The following is a 21091-nucleotide window of genomic DNA, read 5'->3' as shown; positions in this document are numbered from 1 at the left end:
CTGATGTGGACAAGCTGGCTAGCCTCCAAACAATGCACAACTCCGGTGTTACTTTCACTTTGTCATCTTGTGTTTAAAAGCTTAAATTATATTTTTACTCTGAATGTGGCATTCAGACATGCATATTATAAAAGCCAAGATATTATTGTGCAAAATGAAAATGAAAGCTTAAAACAGCCAAAACATTTTACTATCAAACTGAACGGGCCACATACGTGGAATTGACCGAGTTGCATTTGAAAACTACATTGACCATTTGCTAAGTTTTGACAGTTTCATCACCACTAGTAGTAGCTGCTGAAAACACACACACAACATCGAGAAGATGCATTGCAGTTGCACTGTAGTTGTAATACTTCAGAAACATGCCTGATAAATGCCTCCAAATTTTTTACTTGAAGCCATACTTAATCCTACGAATGAAGATGATGGTGGAGGAAGTCAAAGTGCACTTTCTGGGGATGAGGATGCTTATTTCCATGCAGTTAAGGATGATGTGCAATTGAGGACAAAGTGAAACTGAAACCGATGTGAATAGTGCTATTCTAATAGGTTATATGTTGCTTTTACTGTTTGTGTAATTCTACTGGGACACCTCTGGTCTTCGTGTTGTCAGACATCGTTGTCAGACATCAATACCAGATTGTATATATTGCATAAGCTGACACTTTAAATAGTCCTTAGCATTGCGGTGTGCAATGAAATCCAAACAGTGAAATCCAAAGCCTCACTGCATGCTGAGCACAGCAAAATAATTTGCGTAGCATTAATGCATCAAATTTCATGTGTAATGGAATGCAGAGTGATGGTGGGATGCTATGCGACGGAAAACCTCATACAAAAGAGAGCCGTGCTCATCTCTCTCAGCTTAGCATCCCACTGTTCAAAGGCAATGCCCACTTTCATATCATTTCAAGCAGAATGCAGAATGTTCTGCACTGGACGGGGGACCGTTGTCATTTAAAACGGCACTGGATTTGGCCACAGAAAAGGATTGTGAATATTTTCGGATTTAAATGTACTGTTGTGAGCACTGCTCCATGTTACGAGACCCCTGCTGCCGCTGGCACAATGGCAGGGGAGGGGAAAATGCATGAATCTTTCATTCAAGACATTCATGTTTGAAACGCTCTTCCCTTCTTACTACCAGAAAAAAATATTGAGCCAGACCTGCTCTTGAACCAATGTGCTGAGCACACAGATAAGACAGACAGCTAGATGCATACTAATAATCATAATAATAATTGTATCCATAAAGCACTTTTCAAAGATTTCAGAGTATTTTACAATGCGAATAATGCAGCATACATATTGACTGATACGACTCCTACCCTTCTCTCTGTGCCTCTCCCTTCTCCAGCTCCTGAATGACTCCCAGCAGAACTTTTATAGTCTCCTGACTGGAGCTGATCAGAGTTTCCATCACCTGCAGCTGTGCCTTCATGTCCCCGTCCTGAGTGACAGCCACTATCTGCTTGCAGGTTTCGCCCGCGGCCGCTGTACCCCCGGGACCGGGCCCCGTGTCCTCAGTCGCCCCTGGAGGACGGGAGTGGCACTGCGGCTGTGTGGAGCAGCCAGCTCGCGGCAGGCTCTGAGTTTGCGTAAGCCGTGGCTGCAGCCCGTTCAGCTCCAGAGCCTGCCTGCGTTTGCTGCGCAAGGAAGGGCTCTCCAAGCACTCCACCTGCGTGAGCGAGTTCCAGGCGATGGGTCCGGTCACCTTCGACACCGCGTCCTCCAGAGACCTGGATGACGCCTCTTTGAAGTCTCGAAGCTGGCGTCTGGAAAGAGGGTCCATGTCCCCTTCCCCCTGGGGGAACAGTTCTTTGTGGCGTTCCTGGAAGTCCACGTCGAGGCTGGAGTCGGACGTGCTCGGGAATCGTCGGGAGTCCTCGGAGCAGCTGACCAGCGATGACTCCACGCGTGAGGCACCGTCCGAGCAGTTGGCAGCCAGGAGATCCTCGGCCGCGTCGGTGCAGTCCATGGCATGGAACAGCGCTCGAGTCTGGTGGCTGACCTTGCCCACGCACTGGGCCGAGCCCCCCAAGCTCCCTCCGTCCCTCGTCCCAGAGGCATCATCCATGGGGAAGCCGTTGTTTTGTCCCTTGAAGTTTTCCACCGCTGCGGTATGCTTGACGGTGTGTCCCTTCTTGCGCTCGAAGGGGAACGTCTGGTATCGCGTTTTAAGGTCTGGGGACGTCTGCACGCCGGTGCTCCGGGTGACGTTTGGGATTGAGCGGCGAGCGGGGACGGTCATGTACTTGCGGTACGCCATTTTGTAGGAGACGGGTCTGCCGCCCTTCCCTCCCGCCAGCCTGGCCGCTTCCCTCTGCTCGTTCTGCGCCTCGCAGATGTCCTTGAACCGCACTTGCAGGGCCTTGTTCCTCTTGCGCACCTGCCTGCTGGGGTCCAGGGTGTACTTCTCCTCCGAGGCCAGAGAGGGCGCCGCTTCTGAGTCTGACTCCGAGTTGGTGAGCATGCATTTGCCGGCCTCCCTGCTCACCATGGTTCCTGGAAGGGAAGGAAACAGCGAGTGACTATCAAGGGAAATTATAAGTTACAGATGACCTAGTTTGTGTGAGCCTTCTTTGTGCGAAGATTGGCATGGCATGTAACACAAATGCTGGATCATTATCTAATTATGATTTCAAAGTGAATTTTATGCAATTGTAAACCATTTTACTTTGTTCATTCATTGTTTTAAAATAATTGGACTGCGATTTGCATGACTGTTATTTTTTCAATATCTTTATGAAAAGTAAGTGGTATATGGCTTGCAACCCCATCCTCATGCCTGCTAGGCAATCTGTCAGATCTCACCAAAACAAACAGTGAACTGGAACTCATAGCCCTAACAATCGCCAAAAAAACCATACTCATCAATTGGAAATTGCTGAAAAAAGCCTTTTCATTGTGCAATAACTGTCAGAGTTTTTATTAATAAATGATATATATAAAAAAGGTGGGACACTGAGGTTATACCATTGTAGAACAGCTATCATACTTCATCCTACCTAATATTAAGGGCAACAGGAGATTAAATAGTTCACTTCAAACCTTAACTTATATACAAAAATAGAGTAATTGAATGCGGTATTCATGCTTATGCATAAACAATGGCTTCAGAAAATATTGAGACCATTTCACTATGTGTTCTCATGAGCACAGTGGGCTCAATAATTGTGAAATAGAAGAAGTTTGGAACCACCAGAACTCTTCCTAGAGTTGGAAGGATGATCAATCAGGCATCTATGGTAGAGTGGCTAGGCAGAAGCCACCCTTGAGTAAAAGGCATATGACGGCCCTCTTGGAGCATGAGGAAAACGATCTTGTCTGAGACAAAAATTTAACTCTGGGCAGAACTCCATGCACGATGTCTGGAAAACACCAGACACTGCTCATTACCTGGCTATTACCATTCCTACACATGGAGTGCCAGCTAGCATGATAGGCCTGGCACCACCAGCGACAGGGACAGGGACAAGTCTCTGACTGTCCTTGAGTGGCCCAACCAAAGCCCAGACTTAAACCCCATAAGTCTGTAGAGACCTGAAGAAGGCTGTTCACAGATGCTTCCCATCCAATCTGATGGAGCTTGAGAGGATCTGCCGGGAGGAATGGGATAAGTGGCCAAATCCAGGTGTGCAAAGCTTGTAGCGACTTACCCAAAAAGACTCGAAGCTGTAATTGCTGCCAAAAGGGCTTCTACATAGTATTGAATTAAAGGTCTGAATACTTATATAAATGAGAGATTTAAGTTTTTGGTTTTTAATAAATTTGCACAACTTTCTTAACATGTTTTCACTTTGTCATTATGGTTTATTGAGTGTAGACTGGTGGGCAAAAATAGCAATTTTATCAATTTAAAATTAAATCTACAACACAAGTGTGCAGAAATTGAAGGGGTCTGAATACTTTCTGAAGCCACTGTAGCTACATACAATTTTCTTTACAGATGTAAATACTATCTTATTATAGTTTTTACATTTTCTGTTATTTAATCCTTAACTTATGCCTATTTCACTGCGCCTTGTTACCATATGTTGTTTTGATATTTCAAATGCTGTCAAAAAAACATTTGGAAAAAATGTGGAATTGGTACACTTTCAGCGAAAAGTATGCTGAATACTTCCAGTAGGTGCGGCAATGAAAACTGACATGAAAATTCAACAGTGCTGAGAGTGACTCACGAATATATACTTGGAGATGGTTCTCTTCGCTTTTGTATGCTTTTTACACACACTCGTACATAAGTTCTTTCTTAAATATATTGACAGAGCCGTGACCTGATATTTTGTGCTCATAATATTTACCTAATATTTAGCTCTGCAATTCATTTGTCTTATTATTGGCTAAGTGACATGCTGCTTTTGATGTGCTACATCTTCTAACCCTGTCATTTGTAGAGCTTTCAGTTTTACCAATGAATTCATCACTGAAATTACTCATACATTCATAACACACACTCCTCATCTCCATTGAATTTGCAATTGGATTTGGAGAAGTGTGTGCCTGTGACGGCTTTGCTGCTGTGCAAGTTTAACTTATTAAAATATTGCATTTCTGTAACTGTCCTGTGCATCTGTGACCCCCCTGGAAGGGGGAGGGGCTTAAGGGCCCATGATAAGAACTCACGATTCAGCCCAAGCTCAAGACGGAAGCATACAGTATCTTTAATGGTTGGCTTACACACAAAAGGAACCCTGTGTGTATTTACGTGCACTTGTCTACCTATATAACAGGGGACCATGGTGTCACATCCACCAAGAGGGGACATAAACCAAGAGGGGTCCTATTTTGGCAAATGCTTTAAATCAGGTTAAAATGATGGAGTTGTCCCTCCCACAAAAATGTGTAATTTCATTACTCAGTGCTGCCCCTGAAGACTGGAGCTTGAATTTCATTCACTGACCAACACATTTGTTTTAACACTCCCTTATTGTTAATGGCTCAGGATCACAGAGTGCATGTGTGCGTGCATTCATAAATAAAACTGTGATGCAGTCTGCATAGAGTGAGTGTACATCCAAAACACATACAAACACAATTGCTATTTTCTTCCCAGGAGAAACCTGAAATGCAAACAAATTGAAATGCTAGTGCTGCACCAATACCTGCACCAAGACTTCCCATGGTGATTTCAGACTACCGCAGAGAACCACAGTAGGTATGCAGTGCACTCAACAAAGATTTACTTCTCTTCCAAGGTACTTAAAGTGACAAGAATCTTCTGATATCAGATTATTCACACCATATCACCCACTTAATTTAGCCCTGGAGTCACAACAAAAGCTCGTAACCCACAGATCTTTATATCGTCCTTGGTCTGAGCCACAATCTTATCAATTGAATCTACAGACATTATTAACAACGTCCTGAGGTGCAGAAATACCACAGCAAACACACACCGCATTACAGCGCCACGGCCTCAACACATTTATTTATACCTTCCTGAGCGGGCAGAAAGATTTCTCTTCAGCTCTTTTGTCTAGTCCTTCTTTCGACTCATTCAGAGTAAGATAACCTCTCTAATGGACAAATAAAATAGAATGTTGACCGAAAGTAAAGCCAAACATAAGCACAATACGGTAAGCAACAGTACTGACTCAGACGTCTCTGTACAGCAGCTTTAATAATATTCTTACGAAACAAAAACAACCAGGTCTAATTAAGAAGCAGGGCCAGGGGTCACCAGCCAAAGATATATACTTATACATTCATTCCATAGAGCATATTTCAAATGCATGGTATCCTAGCAACAAGCTCAATGCATTTCGTATCATTCTGATTTTCGTTATTATATTTTCCAGTCTCAAGGCATTTCTGGAGTGATCACTACTCCTGAAAGTTTTTTCTTGGTTTAGACAATTATTACTTGTGGCTTTATAATACTCTTTCCTCTACTATATTGTAGGACAGAGCTACCCAACCCTAATCCTGCAGATCTCCGGTCCTGTAGGTTTTCACTTCAACTGTATTTTGGCACATCTAATTCTACTAACTCGCAGCTCAATGAAGTGAATGAGGTGTGCTTTGTTTTTCTCCCCAAAGGGAGTCGTTTACCTCATATGCTATTGGTAAACTTAGAGCTGAAATGTTTAATTATCTTCTGTGTTACTCCGTAAAGCATCTTTGTGACAGTCTTCTGTGAGAAGAGCTGTTCGAAAATAAATTGAATTCAATATAATTGCTTTGTTAAGGTTGGAGTGTAAGACAGTACAAGTATTACATTATTGGCATTTGGCAGACGCTCTTATCCATATGCATATCCGTCATACAGTTGATTAGTCTAAGCAGGAGACAATCCTCCCCTGAAGCAATGCAGGGTTAAGAGCCTTGCTCAAGGGCCCAATGGCTGTGCGGATCTTATTATGGCTACACCGGGATTAGAACTGCTGACCTTGCGTGTCCCAGTCATTTACCTTAACCACTACACTATAGGCCCCCCCACAGTATAGTAGATCCCCAGGAACACGGTTGAGTACCTCTGCAGTAGGACATTTTGGTTAGGAGTGGAATAATTTGTGCTTATTTGGTCACTGTGGCAGCCCTACTTGTCCTAGCCATTATCTAACCAGGCACATTTTGATTGAATTATTCTTATGTTACTGCAGTTCAGTTTGGCTTAAAGACAAGCTGAAGCGGAAGTGATATGACGTATACAGGAGTGAAACAGATCTTCCGGGGGGAATTTTTGGCCAGGGAGTCTATTTGATTGACGTCAAACGAGAGGATGCGCGTGAAAAGGATATTGTGGAGGGGAACAGAAAATTGGCTTAAGCTAGGTTTTGATTTCAAGGCGGTCATAGCTGAATTTCTGAACACCAGGGCTAACTTCCATTTCAGCTTTAAGTCTGTGAAGCAGCTCTTATACACACCAGAGATGGCAGGGGTTGGAAAGGAGAGTCAAATCCATTTCTGGACGTGATGTCAACCTCTCCTCTTAATTATTTGAGCCATCATGTGTGTGATTGTTAAATGAGTGTCAATCTGCAGGTGTCCATCAAGGCTGTCTGAGAGTCTGATTACTGATTATAGTTTTTTCTGCCTGCCCTCTGTTCACTGCGTAGGATTCCTCTTGTCCACCCATTTACCCTCCATGTGTTTCCTACCCATTCCTGTTATCTCTCCTCTCCCCAGGTCCCAGTTAGGTTGGAGGTTTGCTGCCTGCCAACACGGCCGGAATATCTCTAAGCTGATGTTCTCTCCCAGATCCATCTGTGTGCGCCAGTTGGCCATCCAGAAAGCAGACTTCATATCGACCTATGCCACCCATCTCAACCTCGACTTTCTTGCTTTGACAGAAACGTGGGTCTCACAAGAGAACACAGCCACCCCGGCTGCCCTTTCCTCTGCCTATTCTTTTTCCCACACACCCCAACCCACTAGCAGAGGAGGAGGCACAGGTCTCCTAATCTCATCCTCATGGAGCTCTAGTGTCTTCTCTTCATCCTTCTCCTTCTCCTTTTGAATTTCATGTGGTTTATGTTACTTTCCTGTGTAAACTCTTCATTATTGTTGTCTATCGCCCTCCAGGTCCTCTGCGGAGCTTCTTGGATGAGAGACATCCTGCTTAGCTGCTCACCAGGCAATGACACTCCCCTGATCCTCCTGGGTGACTTCAACCTGAACTCAGAGTTCACCCAGTCCTCCTGTCTCTCCCTCCTTTCTTCTTTTGACCTCACCCTCACACATTCTCCTCCCACCCTCATCCAAGGTAGGCACCCTTCTTGACCTGGTTTTCACAAGGAGCTGCGCAAAAAAAAAAGAGAAAACGGAAAAGGTCCTGTCTCCCCAGTGATATAACTTCTTTCCATGCCCTCCAATCATCTGTCTGTACCCCTGCCTCTCTTAGTAAATCTACCTTATTTCAGTCTAAGATTAACGCAGCCGCCTCTAACGCTCGCAGACTGTTTTCAACCTTCTCCTCTCTTCTCACGCCCCCTCCTCCCCCACCTCCCTCATCCCTCACAGCTGATGAAAATGAGGTAGATGACATCCTCATGCTCTATGCCTGCTAACCCTCCTGTCATCCCCAACTCCCTATCCTCATTTTCTCCCCTCTCTGACACTTTGAAAATCCTCACATCCCACCACCCAACTACCATCCCCATCCCTTCTCCCCTTCTACAATCAATTTTCTAATGACATTCTCCCTTTTCTCTCCTCCCTAATCAACACTTCCCTTTCTTCTGGCACTATGCCCTCTTCCCTTAAGAGGGCCAGAGTCACTCCTCTCCTCCTCTGCTCCGAACAACTACCGGCCTCTTTTTCCCTTCCTGTCTAAAACTCTGGAATGTGCAGTCTGCCCCCCACTATTATTACAACTTATCCCCTCCAAAACAATCCTCATGATCCCAACCAGTCTGGCAAGAGTGGCCACTCCACTAAGACTGTCCTACTCGCGGTCACAGAGGCACTACACTGCTAAAGCCAAATACCTCTCCTCGCTCCTCATCTTCCTTGACCTGTCGGCTGCCTTCGATACAGTCAACCATGAGATTCTGCTCTCATCACTGACTGGGATGGGTGTCACAGGATCTGCACTCATTCCTACCAGGTGACTTCGAGGGGCTCTATACACCATGTCTCTTGGTTCTGTTATCTCTTTTCTCATGGCCTTTCTTACCACTCTTATGCCGACGACACTGTGTTTCTTTCCTTCCCTCCCAATACGCAGGTCACCACAAAGATCTCTGCCTGCTTGGCTGATATCTCTGCATGGATAAATTACCACCACCTGAAGCTTAACCTTGGCAAGACTGAACTTCTCCACATCCCTGCTAAGTCCTCTTTGACAATTGACCTCTCACTGATTGTCGAGGACTTTGTAGTATCCTCCTCCCATAAGGCCAAGAACCTTGGGGTGACCCTTGATAACCACTTCACCCTTGCTCCACATATAACCTCCACTGCCAGAACCTCTCTCTCCATAATATACACTATATCCGTCATCTCCTGACAGAGAAAGCCACCCAGCTCCTAGTCCAGGCACTCGTCATCTCCCGTCTAGATTACTGCAACTCTATCTTGGCCAGTCTCCCAGCTTGTGCCATTAAGCCCCTCCAGCTGGTCCAGAATGCTGTAGCCCGCCTGACCACCAGTCACCAGTCAGCCCTGTCACCCCACTCCTCATTGGCCTCCACTGGCTGCCTATCGCCAGACACAGGAAAGCACTAGTGTTGGCTTTCCAGGCTGCTTAGGGGACTGCCCCACTTTACATCCAATCTTGAATTGCTCCCTACACCCCAGCGGGCCACTCCGGTCTGCCAGCTCTGGTCACCTTGCGGTCCCCTCATTACAAGCACCAGGTGGTCAAGCTGCACGTTCACGCCTGTTTTCCGCTCTGGTTCCTCAGTGGTGGAATGACTTGCCTTCCACTGACAGCAGAATCCCTCCCCATATTTCGACGCAGACTAAAAGCACACCTTTTCAGACTATACCTTAGTCCTCCCTCCTGATCCCCCGCCCCCCTTCCAATGTCCCTCTTGTCTAACCTTAACCCTTAATTAAAACAAAATAATAATACAAATTTGCACTTAAGATGACTATTGTCTTTTTGTTTAGAACAGCTCTTCATGTGTGTTTTGCTATTTATGGATTTGACACTTTTAAGCGTCTGCCAAATGACAAAATTGTAAAATATAAATGTAAATGAATCTGTAGTAGTAACCTACAAATAAGGCAATTCATATACTGAGTACATAAGTGTTACATATGTGTTTTTAATGTCATTTTACATTGCAAAACTGCAAGAGTTGCCCAGTTAATATCAGTTACTGTCAAACCTGTTACTGTTTTTTATGTTTAAGAATGTAAAGCTGAAACCTGGTGCACACTATAGTATAATCAGGACAATTTGGGCCTGATTTGCCCATCCCAACAATTGCTGGGGCGTAATTTACAGTGTTTACAGACAGAATCGTATTTGTACAAGACCTGGTGTACCCACGATACGATCCACACAGCTGCTTAGCAACTGCATGTTGCTTTGGATAAAAGTGTCAGCTAAATAACTGCAATGTAAAGCAAGAGATCACTACACAGTTAAAGGTATGCGTTTACAAAATTGACATGCTTTAAAATAAACTTAATAACAAAATAAATTAATAACATTTTCTGCTCAGAGCCACTCCTGGCTCAGACAGAAACACTGAAAAGTCCCTGTACTGTAAATTGCTTCATCAAATGGAATTATTTCGATGGAAAGAAAAGTTCTGAGAAGAAAAATAAATTAATCATTCCTCCTGTGTAATGCTGACATGGTTTTTGCTTTAACCATCTACACCTCCCCACTAATAGACTTTGTCTTGATGGAGGGAAATATTATGCTTAATTGAAAACTTGTTTGAGCTGCTGAGGGGTTTTGCTTTGAATAGAAGCCCAGTCCCAAGTCTGCAATGCAGATATTCCAGAGGATCTGTGAAGGAGCTGTTTTAGCCAGCCTTCTACTATTTAACCTTTGCGGAGACAACCACGTGGATTCATGAATGAATGAATAAATTAATTTTCATTGTCTACAATTCATGGAAATGACAAATCGGATTCTATATTTGGAAGTTCTACAGTACCACAGGTAACATGCAAACTCACCCATGCTCAATCCAGATCTAACCTGCTCATTCCTGACCAGGGTTGCAGAGGTGAGGTGGGGGCTGATGCCTCTCCCAGCATGCATTGGGCAAGTGGCAGGAATACATCATGGACAGGTTACCATTCAATTGCAGGGCACACACACACTACTTATTGCTAATTCAGACTATCCAATTAGTCTCTTACATGCCATCTAGTGCACCACACCGACACCCATTCAAAGGCACACACGTTAATGCACCTACGTCAATAGTAAAATTTAAATATTTACTCATTCTTAAATGTTATTTCAATAAAATCAATATAAAAACTTATTTCAATAAGTACTTCAGCGCTTATTTTTATCTCTCTGCAGATTAGTCATTAGACCATTTTCCTGTTATGCTCATGCAACTGAAGTGTGTATAAAGATAAAGTATTTAATTAAAAAAGCTAAATCACAAGTACTGTAGATTTACAGCTGAATTGAAGCATCCTATTCATACAGTCTGTATGCTTCACAGCCAGAACTGAACTCTCTCACCAAAGTGAATGCCTCCCTGACACTACGTCCATTCCCAATAACCACCCTTTCTTCTAATAAACCAAGATACTTCATCCCAAGGATTATGCATAATGCAGTAGTCACTCTAAAATTGTGAAAGAGTAATCCTCCTCAATCTATTTATGTACTACAGGTGATGTTGTCTGTTACTGGGGCGGCCTGTAGGTTGGTGGTTCTAATCCCGGTGTAGCCACAATAAGATCCGCACAGCCGTTGGGCCCTTGAGCAAGGCCCTTAACCCTGCACTGTTCCAGGGGAGGATTGTCTCCTGCTTAGTCTAATCAACTGTACGTCGCTCTGGATAAGAGTGTTTGCCAAATGCCAATAATGTAATGTAATGTAATGTAATGTTACTATTGTGCAGTATATACAGTGCAGTCCGTAAGTATTTTGACAGTGGTACAATAGCTGTTCTTTTGGCTCTGTCCTCCAGCACACTTTTGAAATTATATAATGAATATGAAGTTGAAGTGCAGACTGTCACCTTTTAATATGAGGGCATTTACATCCATATCAGGTGATCCATGTAGGAATCACATCCCATTTATTTTTATGCATACTCTGCCCCCATATTAGGGGACCAAAAGCATTTGGACAGTTTGGTTCTCAGCTCTCTGTTTCTGAGTAGTCAGGAGTACTCAATCGCTTCCTTAGTGGAGGTATAAGGAAGCATTCAGTATCTAGTCACAGTTCTAGGCTTTTCATTTCCTTTTGAGTTTGTTATTTGCATTTGTCAACATGAGGACCAGAGTTGTGCCAATGACAGACAAGGAAGCCATAATGATGCTGAGAAATAATAAAAAACAGAGACATAGTCCAAACACTAGGCTTACCAAAATAAACAGTTTATATGACATTCAATCTGACTCACACCTTAATGCATTTTAGTGTTTCAAACACAGTTAGATGAGCTAAGCGATAATCATCATTAACCAATTTCTTGCATTTACAGTTCAGTCGGGACAATGTTAAGGGCAAATGTGGATTTAACCAAGCCTAGAATTCTTCCTCATAAATCCTCATGAATTTGAGCTTTTTCATGTTTTAGCCTTGGTAGTGCTTGTGAATAGTCAGTCACTGTATTGTTGAGAACAAATCGTAATGATTAAAATGATTAATCATTTTCTCTCCTGGGTAAAAAAAAATATGTTTCGAATTTTGGAGAGATTAAAAATCATATGCATCACAAAGAATACAAAGCAATTTACTCTTGGTGGTTTCATTTCACTCTTGTGAATTTTAATGCTCGCAATATACCCAGTATGTGTCTTCCATATTAATTTTGTATTTCAGATGGTACCCTTTAAACAAAATCATCCTTGTACTCTCTTGGGTACAAGTAATAACCTACCACTTGTGAAAAAAATGTGAAGTGCATTTGTCTAACAGTGTTTCAAGAGAAACTGCCATAATCTGTTCAAACATCCCTGTCAGTATATGGGTGCAATATAAAGTACAATTCAACTTGCCATTGCAAATTCAATACAAAAATGTCTTCAAAATCTAGTAATCAATGATCATATTATAATCCCTTGATTAGATGACAGATAAAAAAAGACTAATCAGCCATAAGAAATATAAAATAAATAATTATTCTATTTGTGTGTGTGTGTGTGTGTGTGTCTGTGTGTGTGCATGCACTCGCGTAAAGATACAGTGACTGCACGTGATCTTATCTGACAGAATCTGAAAGAATGGCTGATTTGTTCTGCAGTGTATGTATAAAAAATGATGAGTCACTGGTATGACAGCAGAGCTCCAACCCCCTTCCACAGTTAATGTACACTTAAGCTGAAGAGATGCAGACCCTTTGACATGCAAACATTGAACAATTTGCCATGATTACGGTCTGTCTGAATTTACACTCAATCTCAGTGGCAGTTCTTTTCTCCTCTGGAAATGTGTACATCGTATTTATTGAAACATGACTGAAATGTATAATACCTTATGTAATGTCATGTGAACGGTAACCTTGAAAGCAGTTGTATCACCTAGCACCATGTTCTTGCATGTAAAGCTAATGCAGCAGATATTAGCCCATCGCACACTATTGGGAGCTGCTGAAATAACCTGAGGACCTCTGGATGACCTCTGCTGAGATGGAGTCAGCTCTGTTTAGGTCATAGCCAGTTAGCCACAGGCATTGCCCAGCCTCAACCCTGTGATATCCGCCCTTTAGGTCCACTTAGATTCTCTGACCATGTCACATTTCAAAACCTTATCCATTTGCATAGCTAAATATTTTTAATCAAGCATTCCTGGCAACTATCTCAATGTTATGCTTTCTAGCAAGTACAGACACCACTGTGCTAACGGAAATCTCCGTTTTTAATTTGGCCCTCATTGGACGACAGGGGCATAGCTCAGGATGGGACTGGCGGTGCGATCGCACCGGGGCCCGAGGTGGGGAGTTTGTGCGTCTGCAACGAGAAGACTGCTGAGTCATATAGATAAACTGAGAAACAATCTTTGCTCATGCAAAAAATACCTTTCATTTGCATACCATATCTCTTCCATGGTTACAAACCAATGATGTGTTTAAAAAAAAACTATTTTTTAGTTTTTAACAGTAGAACAAATTACCTTCACGTTAATGTTGTAAGAGGTGGACAAATAAAAAATGGTTGCTTCTATTATCTGTATATTTATCTGTTTGTAATTTGTTTGTGGGAAACTATTCGTTTTTGACGATCTATCATATGATTGGCCTGCTGTGAACTAAGCTCGATCTATCATGTTCAGTTTCATGATTTGTCAGCAAAAGATAGCTAGCAAAAAACAAGTACAAATTGAGAGAATGCAGGAATATTAACACAACTGGTGCAAACAAGCCGATGTATGCACTGCGTTGATTCTCAATTTCACCATAGGCTACTAGTGACCGCCGCCACATCCAAATGCTCATTCTCAAAACTAAAAATGTGAAAAAACTAATATTGTGATGTTGTCTCATATCTGCTAGTAACATTACTGCTATTTGTTAGGAGGACTGGCTAGTGCTTATCCTTGTGCTTTGTCTACAGTCTGTGGTTCTGAATGGCTGGTGCATGCGCACTGCAGGTGTGCGTGTTGGTAATATTATTGAAGGGGAGGGGGGCCCGGAGTATCATTTGCACCGGGGCCCAACAGGTCTGTTGGATGGCATCCATACTTATTTTCTTAGTTGCTGCAGCTCTCTTTCTCCAATGTAACCAGCAGTTTTTCTGAAGGGAAACATGGACTGCTGGGCTCTTTGTATATCTGACTGGGGTTTACCCCAGGTTAAATATACACCTCTCAGTGACTACTGCACCTCTGCTCACTGCCAACTGCAAAATCCCATACTCATGATTTTTCATAAGTAAAATCACGCACTGCATTTATGCAAGTGCATGTTACTGTATTTAAAGAGACGACAACCATTAAGCTAACCATTAGTTTGCTTCACAAACTAAGTACAAGCTAACTTGAATAATGTACATCACAAATGTAATTATTTTTCATTTTACTTTTAGGTCTACAAGCTAATGATAATAAGTAATAACCCTTGTCCTTAATATATGAAGGTACAGGTATAGAAGTGTGATAAAAGTCGGTTGCAGTTACAGGGTTGGGTGTCCACCGCTTGTATGAGAGATAGATGGGGAGGGGCCAGTGCCTGTATTCAGGAGAGTCAATGTCTGACCACTGACTCTGACTCACTGTGGTCATTAAAGATCCTGTGACACTCATTGCAAAGAGTCGGGGGTTCCCAGATGCCCTGGCAAAATTCCCAACCTAATCTTTTATTAGCAAAAACATTGTTCTCTCCCTCTTCACCTCAGCTTTGTGGTGCAAAATGGCTGCCGTACATGAAGGAGAGTCATGAAAGATGCTACAATTGGTGTTTTGTACTGTGGGAAAATAAAATGCAGTGTTGGCACAAATTGCAGCCATTTCCATCTGTAAAAATTCATAAACGTACACTACCATTCAAAAGTTTGGAATCACCTTGCCTTTTTCTGTTTGTAATCAAACAACTCACATTTGGTCAAAGCGCAGACTCTGAGCTTTTATTAAAGGGTATTTGTATACATTTTAGTGTATCTTCTCCAAAACATATCAAGCATATCCTCTTGATACAACATTATTCTATGTGACCCGCATTAATCTGAAGTAAAGAATGCAAGCCAAAAAAGCAGTTTAAATACTGGACAAGGAAATGCATGTTCAGGCTGATGATATCATTAAATGCCAATAGCAGACAGGAAGCACTTGAACACACCTGACAAATCAGAAACCTGTGAAGCCATTTATCCAAAATATTTTGGTGCCCTGAAATGGGCACACAATACACTCAGTGAGCACGTTATTAGGTATCTATTAGACTTATTTTTTAGACTTCTACTGCTGTAGCCTATCCACGTAGACTTATGATGTGTTGTGTGTTCAGAGAAGCTCTTCTGCATACCACTGTTGTAATGTGTGGTTATTTGCATTACTGTCACCTTCCTATCAGCTTTGACCAGGCTGGCCATTCTCCTCTGACATCTCTCATTAATTGTCTGCAGAACTGCTGCTCACTGGATTGTTTTTTGTTATTTGCACAATTCTTTGCAAACAGTAGAGTGTGAAATCATTCCACGGTCAAAGTCACTTCTATCAAATTTTTTCCCCATTCTGATGGTTAATCTGAACATTAACTGAAGCTCCTGACCCGTATCTACATGATTGTATGCATTGCACTGCTGCGACACAATTGGCTGATTAGATAAGTGCATAAATAAGTGGGTGTATTGTTCCTAATAAGTAAAAATGTTCCTAATAAAGTGCTCGGTGAGTGTATATTAAAAAAAGCAGTAATTCCTACAGTGATACGGATGTAAATACCCTCAAAGTAAAGCTGACAATATACTCTTTAACCACATGTTCATTATAGTACATGTACATTATAGCCAAAACAAAATAAATTGTGTCACTGCTCAAATGCTGTATAATATACAGGACAACATTTAGATAAAGCCAGATATTATATTGTACATATGAGTTGGGCTTAATGGGACTTTAACTTTCAAGCTTCATATGCTTTTTTACTGTATTTTTATCCTCAAAGGGCTCATACAATTTAAAATAAAATAAAAAGATTAGGCCATTATAGCTAAATGAGTGTTGCTGTTTTTGGCTTATACATCTCAGAGAAATAGACTGCTTTAAATATTTATTTCTCGTACATGTTCCTGCAGTTTTAATCTGAAAATCCTGTTTTTTCTGTGGGTTTGCATATTCAAGATTATATTTAATGCTTTGAAGTGGGTTGTGTGTGAGGAGAGCCATGTGAAGCAATGTCATGTCTGCCAGTTGTTTTTGTGGCAAAAGTAGATTATCTAATTCTACATTTGCATCTCAGCCCATTTTCTTTACTCAGGACTGCAAAAACATATTCTCCTTTCCTGCACAGACATAACATTTCCATTATAGCCCTTAAATGCATTCCCTTTTCAATGAAATTTTCAATGAAAATTATCCTTGGGTTTTGATAAAGCAGGTCTCAATGAAATTATATAACAGCTTTTTCCAATTTATCCAAAAAGTTATGCAGTTGAGTTGATAAATTGTGCCATTACGCAACAAGATTTTATTTATTTATCTATTTGTTTATTCATTATGGACTGCGGATTGGCTGTAGTATTGTGGTTAGTATAGCAGTTTGGCAGGATTTCTCATTGCAAAGTAGTCAGTGAGTAGTCAGCACTGGGAATTTTATACCAGAAAGGATTAGTTACACTATTTTATTGCTTTGTCTCCAAACGTGTGACTGTATCAAAGGTTTTGACTCTCAATTCCCTGGCCTCTCATACAGGATTTTGTCCTTAAGGCACGAAGATGTGAGGTCAGTGCCCTGCTATCGCATATCAAATCCCCCTTTGGCACACAGACTCTGAAGAGAGAGGCTGAAAGCTGAATAGTCCAGGATGAGAACTCATGCAGCCTGAAGCTCTTTCACAAAGCAGAGATGGAACTGAAGATCCATCCCAGTTGGACTGTGCTCAAGTATAGCCTATTCCCATATTATAGCCTGCTAATCACAGTGCTTAAACATAGACCAGCTTCAGTCCTTGAACACCAGGAGGTATATGACTGGTTGTGAGCCGAGCATCGCACGACAGCTGTCGGAATGCCATGAGCGAGTTTCAAATGGGAGAGAAAACCCCCTGGCTGTTCATGTCACACCCATGCTTAGAGATCTGATCAAAGGTATGAACGAGATTGACCAAAATCTTTTTTTCTTTTGGGGACCAAAAATATCCCAAAACCTTGGGCACTACTTTGCGGAGGTTCTGCACTTAAAGGTCATGTCTGCATAAAAGAAAAAAAGTGCATACTTTCAAAAATATTCTGATCTATAAAATTGTCCATGCTCACCTGTACTTTAAAAACTTGAAATTTTGCATATGTGCACAAGCCTAGTATTCTGCCCTGTTAGCTCACAAAATTAACCCTTTCCCCTTTGCCCCCCCAGAGGGCAATTTCCACCTATTTTGTACTCGTCCTATAAGTGTTAATATCTCAAACTATTTACTGCACACACAGTTGAAGAGGCATGCACCATTCAGAATTATGAGACATAACACATTTTTGTCAGTGCAATTAATGCATATGTGCCTGTGGCATCACCCCCCCCCCAATTGCCCCCAAATTTCATATGGTCAGTCTACCATATCCAGGACTTAATAATAGTGGTTTTGATTAACTGAGTCACAGCACTTATCAGCTTATGATGAGCCATTATTCAAAACATTATACGATATGATACGAAGATAATACTATTGTCTGATTAAACAGAAAAGTATTGCATCTAAAAGCGGAGGTCTTACATAGTCACACAAAAACACAAATTGCTTATGTTCATGTCACAATGCATATTGTTATTAGCTATGTACTTTGACATGAAGTGAAAGGAACTGAGTGAACTGGGTCTGTACATTTACCTGCATTTTACCATCTGCATCTGTATATCCGACTCAGCAGTTTCTAGTCTCCCAAATGTACATTTGCACAGATGGGTGGTAGTTTATGTGTGTAAACGTCGGGTTTGTGTTTGTGAATCACAAATCCACGGGGGAAGTGGTGTATGCGTCTTTCTTGTCTGTATGCACCATTTACACAGTAAATGAGGCTCCAGGAGCAGAAGAGCTCAGCTCAGCTCAGTTTGCAGGAGCATTACCCCCTGGTCTACAGTCCAGCTGCAGATGCTGCGGCTCTGTGGCAGTCATAGCAGAGCTCCACTGCAGTTCTGGAGCCAGTTGTCAACGTCAGTGTTTTATGTGGTGGTGAAGTGTGATTTTATCAGGCTCTGCAGACTATAGCTTATTTGCTGTACAGTCACCTTTACCCAGGGTAGCCTGCATACTCTCTTTGTACACTATTCAGTTACAGTACATAGCTGGACGTTTACTGCAGCAATTCCACGTGAATTCCCTGTCCAATGTACAGCCAACCGGAGAATCAGAAAATTGTCCACCAAGTTACGGACCCAGTTCCTATAACGCAATACGCGACTGATGACGTTTACATGCAAGCAGACTGTGGGTTTTGGTTTTCAGGGAATTAGCCTTACGGCACATGCAAAGTAACATCTGGCCAGAACACTAGAGCGGGTTACATGCTCACAGACTTGCATATCAGAAACATGCACCCTATAAACAAAACAAGGAAAAAAAAAAAAGCACTGTACTGGAATGTCCCAAGCTAGCACTAGGGTGTGGGTGTTCACCTCAGGACAGAGCGTGACAGATGGTAGGATTACAGAGTAGACAGAGCAGATCATGGGGGAGAGTTAGGAATCTCTGGATCAAGACTTAAATAAAAAGCAGGAAAAATATTAATAACTAAAAATAAGTTAAGCGCTAAAGCAATGGGGGATGGGAATATTACTCCGGGGGGGGGGGGGGCATCTCTCTCTCTCTCTCTTTCTCTCTCTCTCTCTCTCTCACTCTGGTGCGATGCCCCCTAGCTCAGTCACGAGCAGTATCAGGCATGTCATCACTCGTGATTGTCCCCTCAGTTGAAGCCAGGAGTTGAAGCCCCCTCAGATGCCATCTCACCGTAGTGCTTATGTTTCATTAAATATCTGCGTTCTCTGCAATGGAGTCATTTGTACTCTGATCGCTCCTCTCTGCTGTTTCCCTAGTCTCTGGATACACCAAGCAGCAGCTGACAGCATTTCACAAACTCCTATACTTTTTCCACCTCCTGCAATTTGTTCTTAAGATATGCCGGCACAATGCATGCCTGCACATTGGATACATGTTACTAAGAAATTCAGCATTATTTCCGGATCACTAGACACTACTGCTCACTCAGGCAAACTGAATACAAAACAAATTAACTAATGCAAATGTCATTATCCTGCCTTAGTCATTTACATCGCAATCCTGAATTACAAAACTGTTTTATTACAAATGAACTGTACAATTACATTTGTAGTTCTTGTCTTACAGAGATTGACATCATTTGTCTCTTGAACTTATTTACTGTGAGTTTAAGGGTGTTCAACATTTTATAAAAGTAAGCACGCACAAAACGTGTCCTGATGTATTTCTTGTACAGTTTGTGGTTAATTATTTCACCTTTTGGTTCTCCCCGAAAACAAAATGTGACAACACTGTCCGTTCACAGATGTTCCACGCTGAAAACCAGCACAGCAGTTCTGCAGTCTGCAGAAGATGGAATCTGAAATGATGCCAAAACTATAACCCCCCCGCCCTCCCCCCTTCTAGGAAATCAACTAACTTCTTTCATTTTTTAACTAAAAGGTGAAAGGAAAGTGACTCACCTCAAAAAGCAATTTGCGGGCAGAGCGGGTGGAACTGGTGCTCCCCAGTTCTCCCAGTATGTGTCCTTTACAGGGGGGGGGAGCCTCTCAGTCTCTGTCCGGGGGCCTCCTCCATGGTCCAGACATGAGGAAGGGCTACAGCAGCACTGCTATCATTCCCGCAGGTCCCCTGCTTCAGCTTGAAGCAAAATGCCTCAAAAGTCTCCAGTGAGAATCAGGTGCTGGTTCCTTTTCTCTTTAGGTGTCAGCGAAAGGCAGAGTACACACACACACACACACGCACACACACAAGCAGGCACACACACACACACACATACACGCACAGGCGCGCACATGCGCGAGCCCGGCTCCGGTCCTTGCTAGAGAGACACACGCGTACACACGCGCACGCACATACACACAGCACACACTCACTGGCGACAGGAGCATTTACAGGAGATCTCCATCCTCCACCGCTGCAGTCCTGGTGTGTTTGTGTGTGTGACAGAGGGAGGGAGTGAGAGGTGGAGAGGGGGAGAGAGGAGGAGGAGGAGGAGGAGGATGGGAGAGCGAGGGAGAGCGAGAGAGAGAGGTGGGGGTGGGGGGACGGAGGGCTAGTCGAGGGAAGTCAGACATTCCTACAGCTGGCACACTCATGCATCAACAGTAAAGAGGTCCTTATCTGGTCAGCTGGTCCACAATCCTGGCTGACTCCATTGGCAGAGAGGTGTTATGTAAGCTGCTAGCCTGGAATGCATGAAAGGAAAAGCTCGGAAATGATATTGTGCTTTAAATTGGACATGCTTTAACCACGTTATCTTAGCAACTGATAGCCTGTGTTTGTGTATGTGCCCAGTGAGTGTGTGAATATGTGCATGCATTTAGCTGTATGTGTGTCTGGGTATTTATCTGGCTATGCATGCAAGCATTAATTTATTGTTTATTGTGTTTATAGTACATGTACCTGTGTCTATGTCTCTGCGAGTATTTATGCCTGTGCGCATTGTCAAAACTGTTTGTACAGAAGACATTGCGTGTACATGCATATGTGTTTGCACTGACAGCATGCAGTATGTATGTTTTCGCACATATATGGATATAGTATGCGTTTGTACAGGGTGTTTTTTTGTTTTTCACACCAAAAGAGACTGAGACTGTTGTGCATGAAAATACCAGGAGATCAG

The 21091-nt window shown here is 42.6% G+C and overlaps 1 protein-coding gene across 2 annotated transcripts in view; it reads right to left on the bottom strand.

Moving 5' to 3' along the window:
- The window catches only part of LOC133118663 (inhibitory synaptic factor 2A-like), a 33910-nt gene extending 13535 nt beyond the window's left edge, over positions 1-20375 (bottom strand). The window contains exons 1-2 of one of the 2 annotated variants that reach the window (XM_061228815.1): positions 19929-20375; positions 1332-2508 (exon numbers count right to left, since the gene is read on the bottom strand). In XM_061228815.1, the coding sequence (XP_061084799.1) occupies positions 1332-2503 (1172 nt within the window). In that variant the 5' untranslated portion in view covers positions 2504-2508; positions 19929-20375. Of the gene's footprint in view, positions 1-1331; positions 2509-10590; positions 10655-19928 lie in introns of those variants that run through there. The other variant, XM_061228814.1, reaches the window with a different exon arrangement.
- Positions 20376-21091: the final 716 nt, after the last annotated feature.

This window comes from Conger conger, chromosome 18 (assembly GCF_963514075.1).
Source record: "Conger conger chromosome 18, fConCon1.1, whole genome shotgun sequence".
Taxonomy (NCBI): domain Eukaryota; kingdom Metazoa; phylum Chordata; class Actinopteri; order Anguilliformes; family Congridae; genus Conger; species Conger conger.
Note: the sequence above shows the minus strand (reverse complement) of the source record. Positions and strands in the feature narration are given on the sequence as shown.